At 39.2% G+C, this 18,939-nt stretch overlaps 1 protein-coding gene across 8 annotated transcripts in view; it reads left to right on the forward strand.

Annotated features, from left to right (window-relative positions):
* Window positions 1–18,939, forward strand: part of SEMA3D (semaphorin 3D) — a 147,335-nt gene that overhangs the window by 63,088 nt on the left and 65,308 nt on the right. For all 8 annotated transcript variants that reach the window (XM_030014225.2, XM_041123965.1, XM_030014223.2 and 5 more), the window contains exons 3-5: window positions 748–908; window positions 13,789–13,851; window positions 15,580–15,699. In XM_030014225.2, the coding sequence (XP_029870085.1) occupies window positions 748–908; window positions 13,789–13,851; window positions 15,580–15,699 (344 nt within the window). The remainder of the gene's footprint in view (window positions 1–747; window positions 909–13,788; window positions 13,852–15,579; window positions 15,700–18,939) is intronic.

Genomic DNA, 18,939 nt, shown 5'->3' on the forward strand with positions numbered 1-18,939 from the left:
ACTGAAAGAGGGTAAATTTAGATTAGATGTAAGGCAGAAGTTCTTCACTGTGAGGGTGGTGAGGCACTGGCACAGGTTGCCCAGAGAGGTTGTGGCTGCCCCATCCCTGGCAGTGTTCAAGGCCAGGCTGGATGGGGCTTTGAGCAACCTGGTCTAGTGGAAGGTGTCCCTGCCCATGGCAGGGGGGGTGGACTAGATGGTCTTTGAAGGTCCCTTCCAACTCAAACCATTCTGTGAGTCTATGATACCTGCCACATCTAACCACTGTTTCCTGCTCCTAGCTGTTCTTTGCTGGCATTGACCTTCTTTGCTGCTTTATATGTAGAGTACCAAATATGGTGAGAAAGTGATCTTTGATCATATGTATCCATGAGTATGATGATATAAACATCCATTAGTTTTCTTACAACAAAGGAAAGGTATAGCACATAATTTGCAAAGATGTGTCTTTTCTTGTTTCTAATTTCAATTGAAGAATGTGATTCCTTTATGTCATGGACATAATTTATTAAGAAAGTTTCATGCAGAAAAATGCTTTTTGAAAGTAAATATTACCCAATTTGGAAGTAAAAAACCCCAAAGAAAACCAAGGTTAACAGGAACTGTATTATGACCCTGGAAAGGCATGCTGTAAGACTGCAGTTATCTCACCGGCATACTCCATGCTGGTTGCATATATTTATAAAAGACACCAATGAGTCATATGTAAACATTTTGATTATAAAGATTTTCTTCGTTTTCCCACAGACTTGCTGCTTTCAAACAGCTGCATCCCATTCCTGGGTTCAACAGAGGGGCTTGATTTTCGAACCCTGCTGCTAGATGAGGAGAGGGGCCGGCTGCTAATCGGGGCTAAAGACCACATCTTCCTACTCAACTTGGTTGATTTAAACAAAAATGTAAAAAAGGTCAGTTTATTTTCCAAAGAGTTCATCTCATAAGTTCAATTCTGTTCGTTATTGTCTTTTTTTTTTTTTATTTCACCGGGTAACTGGCAGTTTCATTATGCAATGTTGTGTACCAGAATTTGATAATCTCACCTCCCATAGTTATACAGATTATCTTTAATAAATTAAATTCCTCATGGTATATGAGGTCCTGTGAGACTGATGTCCTGCAAGAGGTCAACTACCTGGAGGAGCCCTGCAGTGCATGAAAGTAATATAAAAATATCAGCAAATAGGCAAAAATGCAGCTCAGAGTGTTTGGTTCTTAATTTCTCTGGTCATGGTCACCCTCCACAAATAAAAGCATTTGAAAGAAGATAACTGAAGATAGCCCTTTCCTTGCTTCCTGGCATCACTGGGATTATATTACTGTGCTATTAAACAGAGCAGAGGCATTTTGGATGGTTTAAATTACAGTAAAAATATTAGTGGCAATTGTAATATTAGCATTTGTATTAATATCTAGAATTACTAGGGATAGGAGAAGCTTCCACTGGCATCTACTGTACTCCCTTGCCCATGCCTTATGACAATGTGTTAACTCCAGATAGTAAGATGGCAATTTAGCCTTCGGTATTTCTAGCAGACACGATGAGCTTTTGTAAGCACAATTGACTGCTACATGTGAAAAACAGATGCTTGCATAGGAACACACATGAAAACTGCTTTCCTGCTTGTTTCAGATATGCTACTTACTGAAGAAAATTTAAATTCTCAGCTGTGTTTGATATTTTCTTTAAGCACCAGGAGGAGGTTTTAAATTACTGTGTTCTGCTGTCAGCTCTGAGGAGGTAACTGACCCTGAATTAACACAACTGCAGCGCGGGGGCTTAGCAGGTGTAACAGGAGACTATTTTGCCCCATATGTTTGAGCGCAACTTGCTGTCATTGTATAGAAGAGATATAGTACAAGGCCGAATATCTTATTTCTTATTTTGACTTCTGCAATGCTCCATATGCCAGTTGCTTTAAAACTCAGATTCTGAACCTTTCAGGAAATTTCTTCCCTGGGATGCTTTATCAAACACTTAACTTACGTCTGTTATCTCAGTAGTTTACTCAAAAGCCAGCACCTCCTCAGGATATTGCATTAATAACAGCATTATTCATATTGCAGATTTTCAGACTACAGATCGATTTCTGGCATAGGCTTTCTGTAGAAAACAAATTTTGTTTGTGTGAAAAGCAGATTTCTGTTTCTGTGGGATGCTGTTTACCTCCTGAGAGATATGCTGAGTGCTGTCACCTCCCATTACGTTCAGCGGGGCTTGATTAGTTCAGAGCCTTCTGGAGGTGGTAGCACCCTGCGTGGTCCTCCCCTCTGTCCAAGCTGGGAACATTTTCCCTTTAGCCAAACCACCACTGATCGTTATGGATGTTGTGTTTTCCAAGAAGAGCAGAAGACGGATTGAGCCAGGAGAATTAGTGTGCAATCAGACAGTGCCATTTAATACAGATATTGTAGAGCAAAGGCTCACTTCATATTGGAATGAAAATTTGCATTTGGTAAGCTGAATAGAGAATGTATGCCTACATATCTGTGGTAACCTGAAAGAAGGGAATAAAATTCATAACCATTTGCATATCCGGACTAAAGAAGTGATTGTCTGCAGGTTCAAATACTTCTTAGTTTAACCATTCAGGTCTTCTTTAACTTTTCAGACAAAACACTGAGGAAAAGTATATTTAAATAGCTAAAGCTGACTGAAAAGCTCTGCAAAGCATTGTGGTGTGTTGATTTCCAAGAACTCCGTGGGCATTCAGCAGCTTTATAAACTTACCCTCTGAGGTAAATGCCCAGGTAACATGAGATGATATCACACAAGCGTTTCTCTTTGGTTCCTCTGTGCTGGGCTGGTAGAAACTTGTTTGGGGAGGGAAGAGATGAGATGAAGGAAGTTGCACGAGAGGCTGTGTATAAATCTCAGTCACTGACGAGGTTCCAATGCTAAAGGATACTCTCCAGTAGCAGCGAAGTGTCAGAAAGTAGCGTTTGCCGGCGCTGTGTTTAGACTGACCGTGGTTTGGGTTGGCACCAGGCCAGGCGGCTCGCTTCCAGGCTTTCCTGGTGTGAGGAAACCACACATGTCGGGACTACAAGGGTCTGAAGTGTGTCCTTTGTACTCCTCTGCAGTAAGAGTCGTCTGGGAAAAAAAAAAATCTGCTTATACACAGCCACTAAAATGAGAAGTAATTGATTAGAATATTAATTTTCTGCCTGTAAGTGATGTGTTTATTCATGACTTTGAGGAGGGAGGGTTAAAAGACAGCAAGTTGAGCGGATAAGAAAGGTGTAAGAGCTTTGAAACTAGAATGCAAGATTGTGCATCATTTGGGGTTTTCTTTCTTTAAAACAAAACTGAACATGAACTGTAGAATGCTGTATGCTGGGTAGATTCAGATTACTTTAAAAAAGATCTCAATTTCAGATATTGTTACATTAGGAACTACTGATCCCTCAAAAAGCCATGTCAGGATCCCCAACAATTTGCTCTCAGAAAATCCTCATCTGTGGATATAATTACTTGGCAAGATTATATTGTAGAGTCTGATGCTCTATATTAAGACATTTCTGGAATAGTCTTTCAAAGAAACATCCAAAGCATTGTATCCTGCTCCCTTCTCTAATGCATACTTGTATATAATTTAATAACTTCCTTTTTACAACCTAATTATTTACCTAAATTAGTTAATTTAACTTACATATATTAAGTTATGGCTTTATTTCCTGGTATATTTTTCCTGATGAAATAAATCAATAGTTCTTCTGGAGTTCCAATTTCTTAAATCATTGTATTTTTTATTCAATTTATTGTGTAATTTGTTGAAAACTTCCTATACAAGCTGGCAGCTTGAAAAAGCCCATCCAGTCTCCAGTGTTTGCAAACCTTATTATAAAACACAGTAAGTACCATAGCATAATAGAAAAGTCCTCCAGAATGAAAGACAAATGCAGAAAGCTAAAAAGGTTGCACTCTACAAATATCTAAAGCTTAGCGAAGGATAATCATCTTTCTGTAGCAGGGATATAATTTCTGTGAAGCTGTCCTGAATAGAAGCCTCTAGCTCCTATCGCAGGAACAGCATTATCATGTGCCATAGTCTTTTCCTGAAAGATCCTTAAATGCCTGACAAGTATTGCAACCTATTTGTAAACTGGAAGATTTGTGGTTCCTTCCTATGAGTAAAATAAAGATGTTCAGCAAAAGAAAGCAGAAGAGAGCAGCAACCTACGTTTATCAGGATGTTGCAAATATGGACAATAAATCTGAAGACAACTATGCCATAACCAGTAGAAGTGCAGTGTAAAACAAGCACACAAACATGATCAATAGCATGAGAGGCTGGAAAACTGGAGAAAAAATTCTATAGGAATTGTAAGCTCTGGGAGCCTGCTGGAAACTTTACATTGGTACATAGAATTTTCTTGTGAGTTTGCCTAAAGCCTTTGTTATTTTACTCCTTAAACTAAACAAGTACTAAATACAAAATGTTGTCAGCTGGGTAAACGCTTAGGAAATAGCTGCAAAGAAATGGTGCACCTTTCTGTAAGTCCTGTGCTCGCTAACAGTGCAAGCGGGGTTATATGTCAGCACTATTATCACTGTGTAATCCGCAGCGCGACCCGCCCATCTCTGCAGGAATAGGAATGCTATCAAGGGCTGACAAGCTTTTGAAAAGCTGCCAACCTGCAGGAGCTGTCAGTGCTAGAAGACACAGCCACATGTGGGCCAAATAGATAAACATGTCAGATCCCCAATAGCAGCTTTGGAACAAGTTGTTTTCATCTGCCCCAGTGTGTATTGGCACAGGGTCACAAATTATCGTTGCTTGGAGCATCCTTAGTTTGTAGTTGCCGCTATTTTTTGGCATTACCAGGTGCAGCTGCCTTGTGACTTATCCTTTAATGCCCTCTTGTATTGATTTTTATCTGTATTTCACAGTAAAAAATACATATGCATAGATATGTATCAGCTGGGTAAGTGCTTATGAAATAGCTGTGAAGAAATTCTGCACCTTTCTAAACTCCAGTGCTTACCAAGAGTCCAAGTGGGGTTATATGTCAGTATTATTATCATTGTGCAATATCTGCAGTTTGACCCACCCACCTCTGCAGGAAGGGGAACATATACACAAATACGAATGCATATTTATGTAAAACAGCACCCTCGAGATACAGGAGCTGAATTTTACCTTCATTGCCCTGGGAATCTTCCTGTCAGTCTATATAAGCACGGTCTCAATTAGCAATGAACCCAGTGGGAATTTAGCCAGTACTGAGGGGATGCTTTGGTTCTTGCCATGAAGCCAGAGCCTCAGGAATACATACAGAGTCTGAGATGTTAGTTACAGCCTTGAAACACAGTAATACCAAGATTGGTCCTTCCTAAACAGCTATGTGCTGCTTATTCTATAACTCAAAGGAATTTAGCTTTCTGCCTGTCAACAAAAGCTGTAGACTCTCTGAGGGTGAAGCTTTCTTGACCTGTCAGAAGAAAAAGGCTTGCCAGAAAACACCATTGAAGGCCAAAGAGTCACGTGGAAACCACTGGAGATATCTAAAGTGCTGAAAGTGGGGGCATGAGGACTGGGAAATTTTAGAATAAACCCAGTGGAACTGGAAGAGGATGGTCATGAGTCCGTCTGGGATCACGTTGGTTCTTTCTCAGTCTCTGTGAGAAGAAAAAGTTCTAAGAAACATATTGAGATGAGGCTGAGATTTGACATGGGCATGGTTTGACCCTCTGCACATGGGGAATTAGTTCCCAGGAGTAAATGCATACCAAGGGCCCTGCTTTTGAACACAGGGAACTTTTCTGGGTGTTGCGGTTCATAAGATACTAATTTCCACCTATTTCAGAGTATGTCCCTTCTTCCCAAAATTGATAGAAATAGAAACCATCTTATCTATCATTTACAATTAAACAAGACTGGTTTTACTGGGTATCCATATAGTTAAGTGTCCTGTCCCTAACGATGGTCAGCAGTGGGCACTGAAAGACGAGTGTAAGAAGAAGCTGTAATGGTCCTTCAGGTTAGGGACTTCCAGAGACAGGAGGGATAACTGTGCTTGCTTGGCCTTGGAGGGCTCTTACCATTGACCTATTTAACTCTTGTTTTGGACCTCTGAAAACCTTTTGGAGTCTATAAAATCGTTTGACAGACTTAAATTTAGGCACCTGTGTAGACAAGGCGGAAGCTTTTCAACAGTGTTTACAGACACAAAACAACAGACAGGGGCAAGACGTGAAGAAAGCAGTATGTAACCAGAATGACAGCGATCCTAGGTGGAAGAGAGTGTCTCTGTTATTTCCTTTTGCATTGTTGCCATAAATTATGTTTCTATAAACATCCGCTGTCATTTTTACATTTTACCCATATGTTTAGGTGTAAAGAATCACCGGTATCCCGCTCTCTGAAAACATTTGCTCATATTGGGCTTTGACTTTTTCAAAGGTAGGATTTGCCTTCAGTCTGAAGCGATAAACATGTCAGGAGCAATGCCATTTACCCTAAAAATCCTGGTGTATGGTTTCCTTTTAGGAGAAACAGACGGTAGTCAGAATCTGCTGTGGTTACACTGTGGAAAATGAAGTGTAAAAGAACTGAAGCCTTTCAAGATTTAATCCAGTGTAAATGAAATCAGCATCTGGTCCATCTTCCTTAAGCTTTCACATATGCTTGTAACGTATACATGAAAATGCACTTTTCAGAAAACCCTTAAGTACTGAAAGCATTGGCTACTTCTTAAGTTGTGTTGGAGAGTGGATCACAGTTTAAGAGGAGAACTGTGGCATGTGGAGATCTTGCTTCGTCTCAGACAGATGCAATATAAAAAGCCCATTTGGTTCTAATAAGAGACCTCACTCTAACAACCACCTGCCAAATTTAAGCTACCAAAAGTCTGTGAATGTGTCATCCAAATACACAACTGTTATTTCCCTCTGACTTCCAGTGCATTTTACTCAGTTTGACAGCACTGTGACAATAAAGAATGCCATACACTGCCACTGGCACTTCCAGCAGCGTTGTAAATCACTCTGAATAGATCCTCATATCCTCTTTCTGCCCCCCTCCCCGTGCCATATCAAATTATACCTTTCAGAGATCCAATTTTATGCTACTGTGAAATAACTGGAGTTGGAAATTCCAGTCAAATATCTCCCTGGCTGTATATTTCAGGTATGGGAATTAGTATATCAGGTGTAGGAATGCCTGTTGGAAGAAGGAGGGTCTGTGGCAGATATCAAAGAGATTTAAGAATACATTCCTGGCTTTTAGGGATCTCTAAGTATTTCTGAGAGTTAGCTAAACCTTGATAAAACTGCTAAAAAGAAAGCTAGGTGAAAAAACTGACTCTAAAGGCAGCCTGGTTAGGTTTCAAACACAGGAAGAAATTCAGATAAGGAACTTAGAAGTATTAACTTCCTTTGTTTGCTGATGACTTTAGAATATTGAATTCCAGAGTACAGCAAGTACAGTGGGAGTCAGTTACAAGAACTGCTTAGGGTAACCTTCCTCTTAGGATTTGTGTATGAGAACAATCTGTTCAGTTCCCCAAGTCGTGGACTTCCCATACCACACACACGAATGCAACAGATGTGAGGTATTTAGAAAGCAACTGGTATACATGCATGGTATGCTAAAATCAGCTCATTTTCCCATTAATTAAAATACTCTTTGTTTTCAGCAAAATAATACTAAAAAAGCATTAAATTCTTTCCAGTGTTTGTTGGGAAATTCAATAAATTTCTAGTGCTTACAGTAATTTCCAGTGAAGTGACCTGGGGTCAGTATACAGAAGTGACAAATGTCCTAGTTCTCAGGAAGCAATCCATGAACACCCAGTCTTATGGTATTGGGGTGTGACATTTATGATAGTGTCTTATGCAGCAGTGTGACAGTCTTACTGGATCACTGTTGTATCTTAGTGCTCCTTGACCTTACTGCTTTTCTTTGCTTTTCATTTTTCAGCTATGAATTACTAAGTTCTTCAGAAAAAAGAAGGAAAAAAAGCAAGTCACATTATTGTCATTTTACTGGTGGGAAAATTGAGATCTGACTGTCACATATAGTAGGGCAATAGCAAAACTGGGATTAGACTGTCTCCTGGTTTACTTAGTGGTTTTGGATTATGTTGCCCTCTTTACTGTACCCGCTTTATGGTCACATTGGGCTAAATTATGAATCCTTTTTTTTTTTTTTTTCATGCAGGGGAGTAGTTTCTCATGGAGGAGAGTTTCTCAGGGGGAGTATATTGCATATGCCAGCGTCATAATGGGTTTACAGCTCAGTATGGCTTTGTTCTTTGGAAGCTGCTGTTGGGACTGTCATATGGGGAATTCACTTATACCAATGAGTTTAAGCTTCTGAGTTATGGTCTACATGATTCACAAAGCCTTAATGAGACATTTTGATACCCAGGAAGCTGTAATTTTATTGCATGCCTTCCCTCAAGCATCAATATAATGAATATCTAGAACATAGAATAAAACAAGGGAAGAAACCAGGCTTTCTCTTGCTGCACCAAGCAGCTGTTTAAAATCAGTGTATTTTCCTCAAAGTGCTTCGACCACCTCTTACTCCTTTGAAATAGGAAGGAAGCAATCCCTTTCTTCACAGGACTCAAACTCAGTGAGTGAGTGTTACAAGACATGCTGATCAGCTGATGTCCTTCACTCCAGATACGGACACATCCTGCTGGTGCTACACGTACCACTAATAAAACACTTTGGGGTTTCTCGTAGCAGAGACTGTACTGATAGAGAAGCACGTGGGCAGCGTCAAGCACGTGAGAGGCTCTAGTGAAACTCCCAGGGCTGATGAAAGCCGTCGACCTCAATGGGACACTCAAGTGCTGCTGCTGGCATGAGCGTGACTATCTTGGGGACATGGAGCTGGAAGGAGTCATGCTGGTCAATTGGCCTCACTCCCTGCTATCACCAGCAACTACCTCATGTCGCAGTTATTCCGTCCATAACCTGGTCCAAATCTGCTGTAAGGGGCCTTGTGGGATACTTCATGCAACTTCTTTAGCAACATCGTTGCTATAGACCAGAACCTTGTTACTCTGCTGTTTCAGATTTATTTTTTTTTAAATCTACAATCTATGTTTATTTATGACCAGTTTATACCCATTACCTCTGACTGTTTATAATTCTGGTCTTCTTAGCCCTTTGATTCTTCCTGCACAATATTGTCAGTCTTCATTTGTATTAGTGATGCTTCCCAACTTTGTGCCATCTGCACATGTTGCAGAGTGCTGGTTTTTTGCCAAGGCTACTGAGGGGTATAGGAAATAGGATGAGCTCTGACACTGTTTCTTGAGGAACTCCATGAGTAACTTTCTAACGTAAGTTCTTTACTTATCAGACCATTTTTTCTTGTAATAATACCTATTTTTGTCAGCTGAGCTAATAAATTTCCATGTGGCAACTTATGAAATACTTAATTGGAGCCCTGATGAAGAAGAACTCTACCACATTAACATAGTATGCAATTCAGCTACGTTATTAAAGAAAAGTGCAATATCAGGGTGGAATAACAGCTCTTTACCAACTTATATTGTCTTTTGTGCCTTACTCCATTTTCATTGGAAACTTAAGTTATTCTTTCCCTAACTGAAAATTTGTTCTGAAGCCTTACAAACAGATAAAATAAGAACAAGAGGCCTGTAATTTGCTTAGATATCTTGTGTTCCTCTTCTTTAGTATTGTGACAATATATAATATTTTCCACTCTTTTGGTAAAGCCCTGCATCATCCCAGATTTAGTAACTTCGTTAGAAATAATTCTTGGAAAAGCTGTAATTTCATACAACTGTTTCTTTGGAATTGGAGTTAACTGTTTTATCCTTGAGGCATCACTTCCCCTAAGGATTTATAGTCTAAGTGTTAGCCTAGGGACAAAATTGGGTAGGGGAAGATAGATACGGAAAGTGGGGAAAATACTCGCTTGTAACCGGTATTGTTAATTCATGACAGATGGCAGCTGAAATGAAACTCTTAGAAGTGAGCCCAGCTATTATTTCTGTATACATATAATGATATATATAGCATCCATGTATCAATTTCTGCATGTAAACTTTTTTTTTTTTAAATTCACTTTTCCCTTCTCATTCCTTTCTTATAGTAAAACTGCATGTTTGGAGGAAGGAAAAATGTTACTTTTAGAAATAACTCTGGTCCTGATCTGAAAAGGACCTTTGTGGTTTTTAATGTTTGGTTTTAATCAGAAATCAATTTCCAGCTACCCTTTAAAGTGATACCTTATCTGTTCTACACTTATGTACTACTCAATTTTGTACTCCTGGGAGGTTTTCTTTCACTCTGCTAGCATTGAACTTACTAACTTGCATTTATTAGGAGATTTTAATTTCTTTCCTGTTGCTAAATTTAAGAAAATATTTGTAGAATGATTTAAAAGGAATGGTAAGGGTTTTTTTTTTTTATTGGGCTATAGAAGATAAAATCAGGAAATCATGACAGTAGCTGACCTTTGGAATTTTGATACAGATATTTTGCAAGGAAAATAAACTGAAGATTAAGAGAAGAAAATAATCTTGTTTAAGTATATAGTTCATGTATTTCAACTAGTTACACTCTTCCCCTAAATTCAGTAACCCCACCTAGCTATTCTAAGATTTCTCCAGACATTTCAGATACAGATGCAACCATGAAATATATTATATATGTAATTTCTGTTGTTTGTAACATGAAATAATTATAATTTTACATGTCAGTGTTGTCACCATTATTACGTATTGTATGGTTGTTTGGGGTTTGGTTTTTTTTCTTTCTTTGAGGTTTTACTTTTTTGAGGAATTTAGGAAATACTTTGTTAAATAAGATGTCACCATTGTAAATTCAGCACGTGAACTGAAAAAAAATCTGAAACAAAATGACCAATTTCAAAGCATCAAACCATCTACAAGCTCAAAGATTTCAAATATAAAAGAAACTACTGGAGCATCTATTTTTACTTTTTGCATATTGTGAAACTAAGTAACTTGTCTGAATAAAATGTAATACCAAGACTTAATTTCACCCCCTACAGAAAAGTCAACACAGATGCATGTAAATAAGCTTATGCATGTGAAAATTCAGTGAGACTATTTTACATGTGTAAAGTTACTTGTGTGTCAGTGTTTGAGGGAACCAGACCTACGGTACTGTTACACACCATGTGATCTAATAAAAAATTAAGTTTGTGCTTTCTTGCTCAGCACATTGGCTCATTATTTATTATGCAATTTTCTTGACCTATTACAATTTAGAACTGACAGTTTCTGGGAACCTCTCATTTCTTTTATGGAAAGCAAATAAATATCACTTTAACTCCCCCATATATAATTGCAAATTGATTTTAAAGTTGGATTACTTAGGTTCACTTTTCATTGTCTAATGTGGGCTTGTGTAATGCTAAATACTGAGGCTGTTGAGTAGCCAGAAAGTAAAACAATTGATTTTTTTATGAGAACTGACTGTGGTCAATTATCATAGAAAAGGGGGTGTGTATATCTCAGCCTTGTACAACAAACGCTATTTCCCATGAAGGAATCTGTAGAAGAATTGAGGGTAGAGTCTAATCCATTAATATATGTGATGCCTTCAAGTAGATGTCTTCAAATGTAACTGGGCCTCCCAAAGCTGGGGTCTGGTTCTTCTGTGTAGTTGGCAAGGAGAGCTGGGCATTTTCAAAAGCCTACAGAGGGACATTTTGTCTACCTAACTGGATAACTAAACTTTGGCCAAAAATCTCCAAAACCCCTCAAAGTCCTCTAGCCTTCTCTGTTAGTGATATAGGGATCTTGGGCAGAATTGGGCATAAAGTTTATGTACAAAAGAACTGAAGATCAGATCTCAGCTTAAGTCATCTTGGCCAAACGTATTTGGAGATCCATGACCTTGTATTCCTCCAGCTGTTCCTTTTCATCAGCTTTTCTTCACCGGCACCTCTGAAGCCTCAGCTCTCCTCTTTAACCCAGTAGTACTTGAGCCAGACCAGTGCTACAAGCGAGACTCATCCCACTCTACCCAGGCAGAGACCAGATGAGTTCACTGGTGCTACCTTCAGCTCTTCCCAATGGCTTTGCAATGTTCCCAATACCTTCCTTTGTACTTTCTGGCATTGTACACTGTGTAATCCAGACACACTGGCACGGCTGATTTCAGACTGTGTTTCTGTACCTGGATGCTATCATGACATCATTCTGAGAAAATGCTCCAGGAAAGTAAATTTGTGCTCCAGTGCGAAGATGTTGTTATACTGCCTTATCTCTGACTTTAAGTAAATATAGCTGTAAAAGGTCAAGGTTTAAGTAACATAAAATACATTACCTTTACTAAGAGCTTCTAATCAGAAAGGTAATTGTAAATGCACTTGAGAGGAAATTAATTTCCTTGTGGAAAACAAATACATCCATTTTCACTGGGAGTAGAAGAGGAATAAGTGAAATAAAAAGACTGTTTCCAGATTGGGAGGAACACTGACTGTAGATTTTGGACAGTGGTAAAGCTATTTGACACAGGGCAGTCTTTTGCTTTCCTTACCAATGTGGGACTGAGCCTGTGTATGTGGCAAGCCACATCCTACAAGGTGCCAAAAGCTGGGTGAGAGAAAGGGACTATTACAGCGGTTAACTCCTCTTGCATGTGGTTGAGTTGTGCATCCTTCCTTGATGATGATTTTTTTTCCTAATGCATATTATAATAATTCTTTATTCCTATACATTTCACTATTTAAGATTTTATAAAAAGTGTGATTTGAGACTCAACATTACTCTAAAGTATCTGTGACTACTAGTAATCTGCATACTGGTTCCTGGGACTTGAGACAATTTCCTAACCAATATTTGCTCAAAAATTTAGTGTGATTTGTTCTTGTTCTTATTATTAGTCATGAGAAATGGTTATAGCTTTGTCTTGACAAAATAATACAAAAAAAAGATCCATGTTTAGCATGGTGATTCTGGAAGACTTTATATTTTGCTTCTATTTTGAATTTAATATAATCAAACATATACTCAATAATGTCCAATTTTGATTGTTTAATTGAAATCAGTGAGCCAGAACCTGAGCTGTTGTTCATTGATATTTCTTCACTAATGTAATTGGGGTGGCAGTAACTGATAGTAATTTGTCATCTGGCTCCATCTACACCAAAACCTAGTTTATAGAATTCTGCAGTGCAGATGAAAGAAGAAAGAGAAACAGTAATAATATATGCTACCAATTATCTAAGGTACATGATTGTCCTCTAAACTTCTATGTCATTTTCTCAGTAAACTCAATTAGTGTTGATGGGTGACATTTTTAAACCGTGCACTATTGATTTCTGTCAAATGTACTTTTTGTTCTACAATTTTCCCTTAAGCTACCTTTAGTTTTTTGAACAAAACTTCTTTTCATTTGAAAATTGGCAGTAACAGCTAAGCATTTTTTTATAACAGCTTTGCCAAGTTCACTGGGCCAAATTCATCACAAATGTCATTTGCCTTGTTTTGCAGTCAGTTTAGTTTCAAGATGATTTGGCTCATAATATCTTTGAGAAAAACACACAATTCCTAATGGTGACAAGGTGTGCTAGCCAGATCGTCTAAGTACTTTTAAAAAGGACATATAGCCAATGAAGAAGGGAACAAAGAACAGGTTTTGATTTAAAGCCTCTTCGCTTTTTGTAATGGAACCCTGTATTTGAAGTCATGTTCATTTCAATTTACATGCAAATTCCTTCAACATGCATAAATCTGTTTTAACTGTTCATTCAAGGAAATAGTTAAACTACAGTCACAGGACAATTTGTAATATTCATAATCTTTGTTTTATTTTAACTGTTACAGATTTATTGGCCTGCAGCAAAAGAAAAGGTAGAATTATGCAAATTAGCTGGGAAAGATGCCCATGTAAGTATAGTTCATATTTTTTTATTATTGCCAAGAATATTGCATATCTGTGTATTTGTTTCTAAATGCACAAAATGGGTTAGTAAGCTGTTGTTACACTTTTTTTCCTGAACTAACGAAATGTGTTTTTTCTTCATTTAAAAAAAAGGTACATTTCTATTATTTTTCTTTAAATGTTAATGCTTCAAGAAAAAATATTCAATATTGCAAGCAGCAAGCATGCTAAGCCATCTTTGTATGTAAGAAATGCAGTTGAGAGACAAATGGATTTTCCTCTGAAATGTATCCCAGGCAATACTGACCTGAAATCCTTTCGTTCCCATCAAACTGCTTCTTTTTTCTTGGGAATATCCTCACTGTAACTTCATTATAATTCATTAACGAAACAGAGTAGCAGAGCAGAGTACAAATTAACTTAATTTGCAGACAGCTGCAGTTAAGGTTAAAACAAAATCTCAGACTCATTAGCTTTTCCCTGGAACCACAAATCTTCTTTAGGAAGTCTCTTTAGGAAGTGTGTTTAAGGTGCATTCATGTATATAATAAAACTTTCGTATCTCTTTTGCATAGCACAGATTACATCATGTGTCTAGAGCCTGCTATAAATCCCGGCTGTATAATAAAATTTCTTCCTTTTCTCTCCACAAATCTTGTGGTTTCTATCCAGCTTGTCTGTTACCAAGGTGGACTCCAGCTCAAAACACTCTCTCAGCTCTCTGCCTGAGGAATTTCAACTTTTTATCCTAACTTATTGCTACCCTTATCTTTACAGCAGACAAAAACTAAACAACACCTCTGCTGAGCACTGGGAAAATGCTGATACTGGTCTATATGGAGGATTTGTGCTGATCTATTTCTACACTAAGACAAAAGGGAAGGGACCAGAGAGGGGAATATTTGTTTTGGAGATAGATCATAAATATCTCCTTTTTGCTTCCTACATTGTATCCGCAGATTGCCTCTCACTTAGGTGTAGGGTGGTAGCTTGAATGTATGAATAGCTGTTGTGTATTCCCTCCTAAGCACCTTGGTATATGTATATGTATTTATTTAATTTTGGGGAAGGCTGCAGCAAGCCTTTCCTACCGCCCCACGTAGCACCCTTGCAGCGTGCAGCAGCCACTTGTGCTCCTTACCAGCAAGGAGCAAGCCCAGCGAGAGCCAGGACTGACCCGAGCATCCCTCAGGACTCAGAAATGCCCATACAAAAATGACCAGTAGGATGTGGTTGGCGCAAAGAAAGTTCGCTCCTACACAAAACATACCCTTGGAAGTATGCTGAAGCCCTTCAGTCCACCACAATGATTTCTGTCATGTAATCTTTGGTGTTAAAGCTTGCGCAGAACCCTGAATTGGGAGGAAAGGCAGGAGGATTGATAGCCAGACTAACCCAGTGGCTCTCCGACCTCTGCCCAGTTGTTGACAGGGGTTGTTTGCTACAACGCAGGCTGAGCAGATATCCTCCAAACTGTGCTGTAACCACACAGCTTCTCGTGGCTGTAAGTATTACAGCAGAGTTAGGCTTGCAAGTCTGATTGATGAACTGCCTAGCAGATAGCCACTGCAAAATTTTAGCCGTCACAACTTTGAACTATTTAGTAAACAGTCTCTGCTACAGTAGTTCTGAGCTTAAATACACCAATACTATGGCTATAACCTAGTACAATGTATAATGTGAAAGAGAAGAATAAACATGAAAATTAACCTTTCTCCTCCTTTTCCCAATAGACGGAATGTGCCAATTTTATCAGGGTTCTTCAGCCCTACAACCGAACCCATGTTTATGTCTGTGGCACGGGAGCGTTTCACCCTCTCTGTGGATACATTGAACTTGGAACTCACAAAGAGGTAATTTAATCTCCTCGCTACTCTGACATGTCAAGGAATAACCCTCATCTTGTTTAGCATTCATCATAGATTGGAAAATACCATGCGAGTGTGTAAAAAATGAACTGACAGCAGCTTGCATAAATAACAGGGTAAATGGTGGATTTTGCAGGTCAGACAGGATCTCTTGTTCTCACATTTGATATGTACATATTGCTTTTGAACAAAGCACTTTCCTCAGTAAGTCTTAATACACAAAGTTCTTCAGAGTGACACTTTCATATGATTAACTAAGTGAAGAGAACGTTTAACCCAGATGTCTTTCTTTCTAGTAAGTCATTTCTGCACATACTTTCTGCTTGTGTACACACACACACATGCAGAGTTCAAGATGACACTCATAGTTCTATCTTTTAATGTACTTGTGCATGAGATTAATACAGAGTTTGTAAATGGTGTCTGAGCCCGAGCCCAAGGACTGCGTCTCAGGACTTTGCATATGGTTTGCAGCCCTGTCGCCAAGTAGATGTTGGGTATCTTCCACCACTAGTGGCATATTCCTGAAGGGAAGTTAGCAGCTGATTGGTCTTCATTTGCTGGTGCTAAAGAAATCTCTATCCTAAGTGGTAAATGTTTGAGACCTAACCTCCACAACAGAAGAATTTTGGTGTTGTGTCAAGCAGCCACTTAGTACACAAGTCTCTTTTTAACTCCTATATGTATAACGCCTTGGCTATATTTATAACACTGGCTCTGTTCTCAGACAGTGTTGAGATGTGACCTGTCTGGCTACTTGCCTGTGGTGCAGGCTTCCTATGCTCCTATAGAAATAGCTTTCACTCTTCTTTGGGTCTCGGTGAAATCTAGAATATAAGTCTAATGAGGTCTAATGATATGTTATTAAATGTGATAACCTGAAATATGTACACATTGGAGTTATTCTGACATATGGAATCAAGGGCAGATGCTCACAGAAAAAAAAAAGGAAAAAAAAAAGAAAAAAGTTATTAATGCCTGCCCAGGCTGAGACCTATCATTGTATTCCACAGAGTCTGTAGGTTGGTTGACCAGGCCAGAGGGGCTGCCTATGTTAGAGAAAACTGAAGCTGCCTGAAATCTGCACAGTGGTGTTCTTTCCCTAATAAGCCATTAATGCTCCTGGTATTGTTTGGTATATGCTGTATAATCGGGATTATAATGAAATAATTTTGTAGGCTTCTTTGCTTCGCTCCTTTAAATATTCCAGTTGAAGCCACTGAAATTTCAGATCCCTTGTATCATGCTGATTCCTTAGCCTGAATGATCAAATACACAGCTGAATTGAACAGAACGGCTCTCAGCAAGAGTATAAGCAAGGCTCTGGTTTACCTCCGGGTCATTAGCAAGATGCCTTATTCACTCTACCATCGCACCTTTAACTACTTCATTTGTGAAGGTGCTTTTCATCAGACATTATGAAATTATGGATTTGGTCTGATTGTTCAGTCTGGCAGCCAGTCTAGACAAGGGGTCTGTCTCAATTAGATGTGACCAATTACCTTATGAGAGGAAAAGGAAGAAGAATCCCCATATTGTGTTTCCTAATCCCCTTACTGTCTCCCAGTCCTGCCTCTCCTGCATTCCTCCTGGTCACTCAGCTGCAGTGGTAGGTTGCATAGTGTTCAGCACTACTCATGCCTCTTCCAATGGTGCATCTCTTCTACAGCCTCCTACTAAATTAACAGCTCTGAATGGCATCACGCCTATTTTCCCTTTCCTTCTTGGACCCCAAACACCCTACAGCCACCGTCCTTGCACTACGTCTCCAGATAACTGTGAGAGGGCAGGAGGGTGCTGAGGGTGGACCCATTGATGTGAATTTGAGAGGCAGCTGAAAATATCTCCTCGTTGCAGGAACCGAAGCCAGGAGTTCTACGTGGTCATGCAAAGCACTTTTACTGCAGATCTGTTCTTTTAGTCTTACCCCCCCTCCTCCTTTTTTTTTTTTTTTTTTTTTTTTTATCTCTGAGTTATAAGAATGGATAACGGATGGTTGGTAATTAGTAACCTCTACAGGAAGCTGTGGGATGCTTGGGAGAGCCAGGGCCCGAGCTAGCCTCACGGAGGCTCTGAAACCAGGCAGTGCTCTGCTGACCTCGGAAAGCTGCTGGTGGAGCTGCCCAGCGGTCTGCTGGCCAGTGCCAGGGCTGTGAAAACAGAGAGGAAAACAGTGTGGATCAGGTGACTCAAACCCACAGCAGACACTGCTTTTGAAGCCGTACAAATCCCCTACGGGATCACACAATTAAAGGGGATTAAAGTCCTAGTCTTGCTATTGCTGAAGTCACTGCCAAAACTTCTCTTGGCCGGTGAAGAAGAGGCTTGGCCCGGTCGGTGCTGTTAGCCACAGCTCTCCAAGGGATGCTCTTTTCTTTGAAAGCTTTGTCTGAAGTGAAAGCAGGAGGTTAATTCTGTGTGAATGCCTGGTAGCGTCCATTAGTTTGTCTGGGGGAAGTCTGAAATATTTGATGTTGATCTATGAAGCCCTCGGTCCCTTGAGTCCTGCGGGACTTGCAGCCAGCATTTTTGCATGTGATACGGCAAGGGTCCTCCCAGCAGCTCAGGACTGCACATCTTAGAAGAAAGGAGAATGGGCCATTACCATAGCATTGTCGGCAAAAGAAATTGCTTATTTTTTAATTTAATTTTGTCCTTGCTGTGCTCTGATCCACCTCAGTAGCCTGAGAATTTGGTTTACCTTATCTGATATCCCACAGATTTGGGAAGATAACAGGGGCTGGTGTTTGATGGTTAAATTCTGCTTTGTATCAGCTAGAATTGCTGGAGGAAATGAAATTTATGTTCATAAATTGGAATTGATTTTTCTTTCTCTTAAGGAGCTTAATTATTCAATATCCTGGGCTTTTGCCTTCTGAGCCTAGAGAGTTTAGGAGACACCTCAATGAATTTGTCATTTATAATCTGATGTACATTAAGGGTGAATTGAATCAATGTGTTGTGAAGTCTGATCCTATGTGGCCATCTTTGAGCATACTTAACTGTCATTTATACTCTTCAGGCCTCTTGCAAGGCAGAGGTATAGAAACAAAGAATTAAAATCACTTCACCCTTTTTTAAGTAATTGTTTAAATCATAGAGGTGTTTTGATTTTTTTTAAACTAGCTGCAAAAGTTATGTCTCTACAATGGAAATTAAACCCACAGTGACTTGACTCCTGAACGCTGGTGGGATTTTATATATCACTGTAGATAGGAGAGTGTG

The sequence above is a fragment of the Aquila chrysaetos genome, chromosome 5, assembly GCF_900496995.4.
Source record: "Aquila chrysaetos chrysaetos chromosome 5, bAquChr1.4, whole genome shotgun sequence".
Lineage (NCBI taxonomy): Eukaryota > Metazoa > Chordata > Aves > Accipitriformes > Accipitridae > Aquila > Aquila chrysaetos.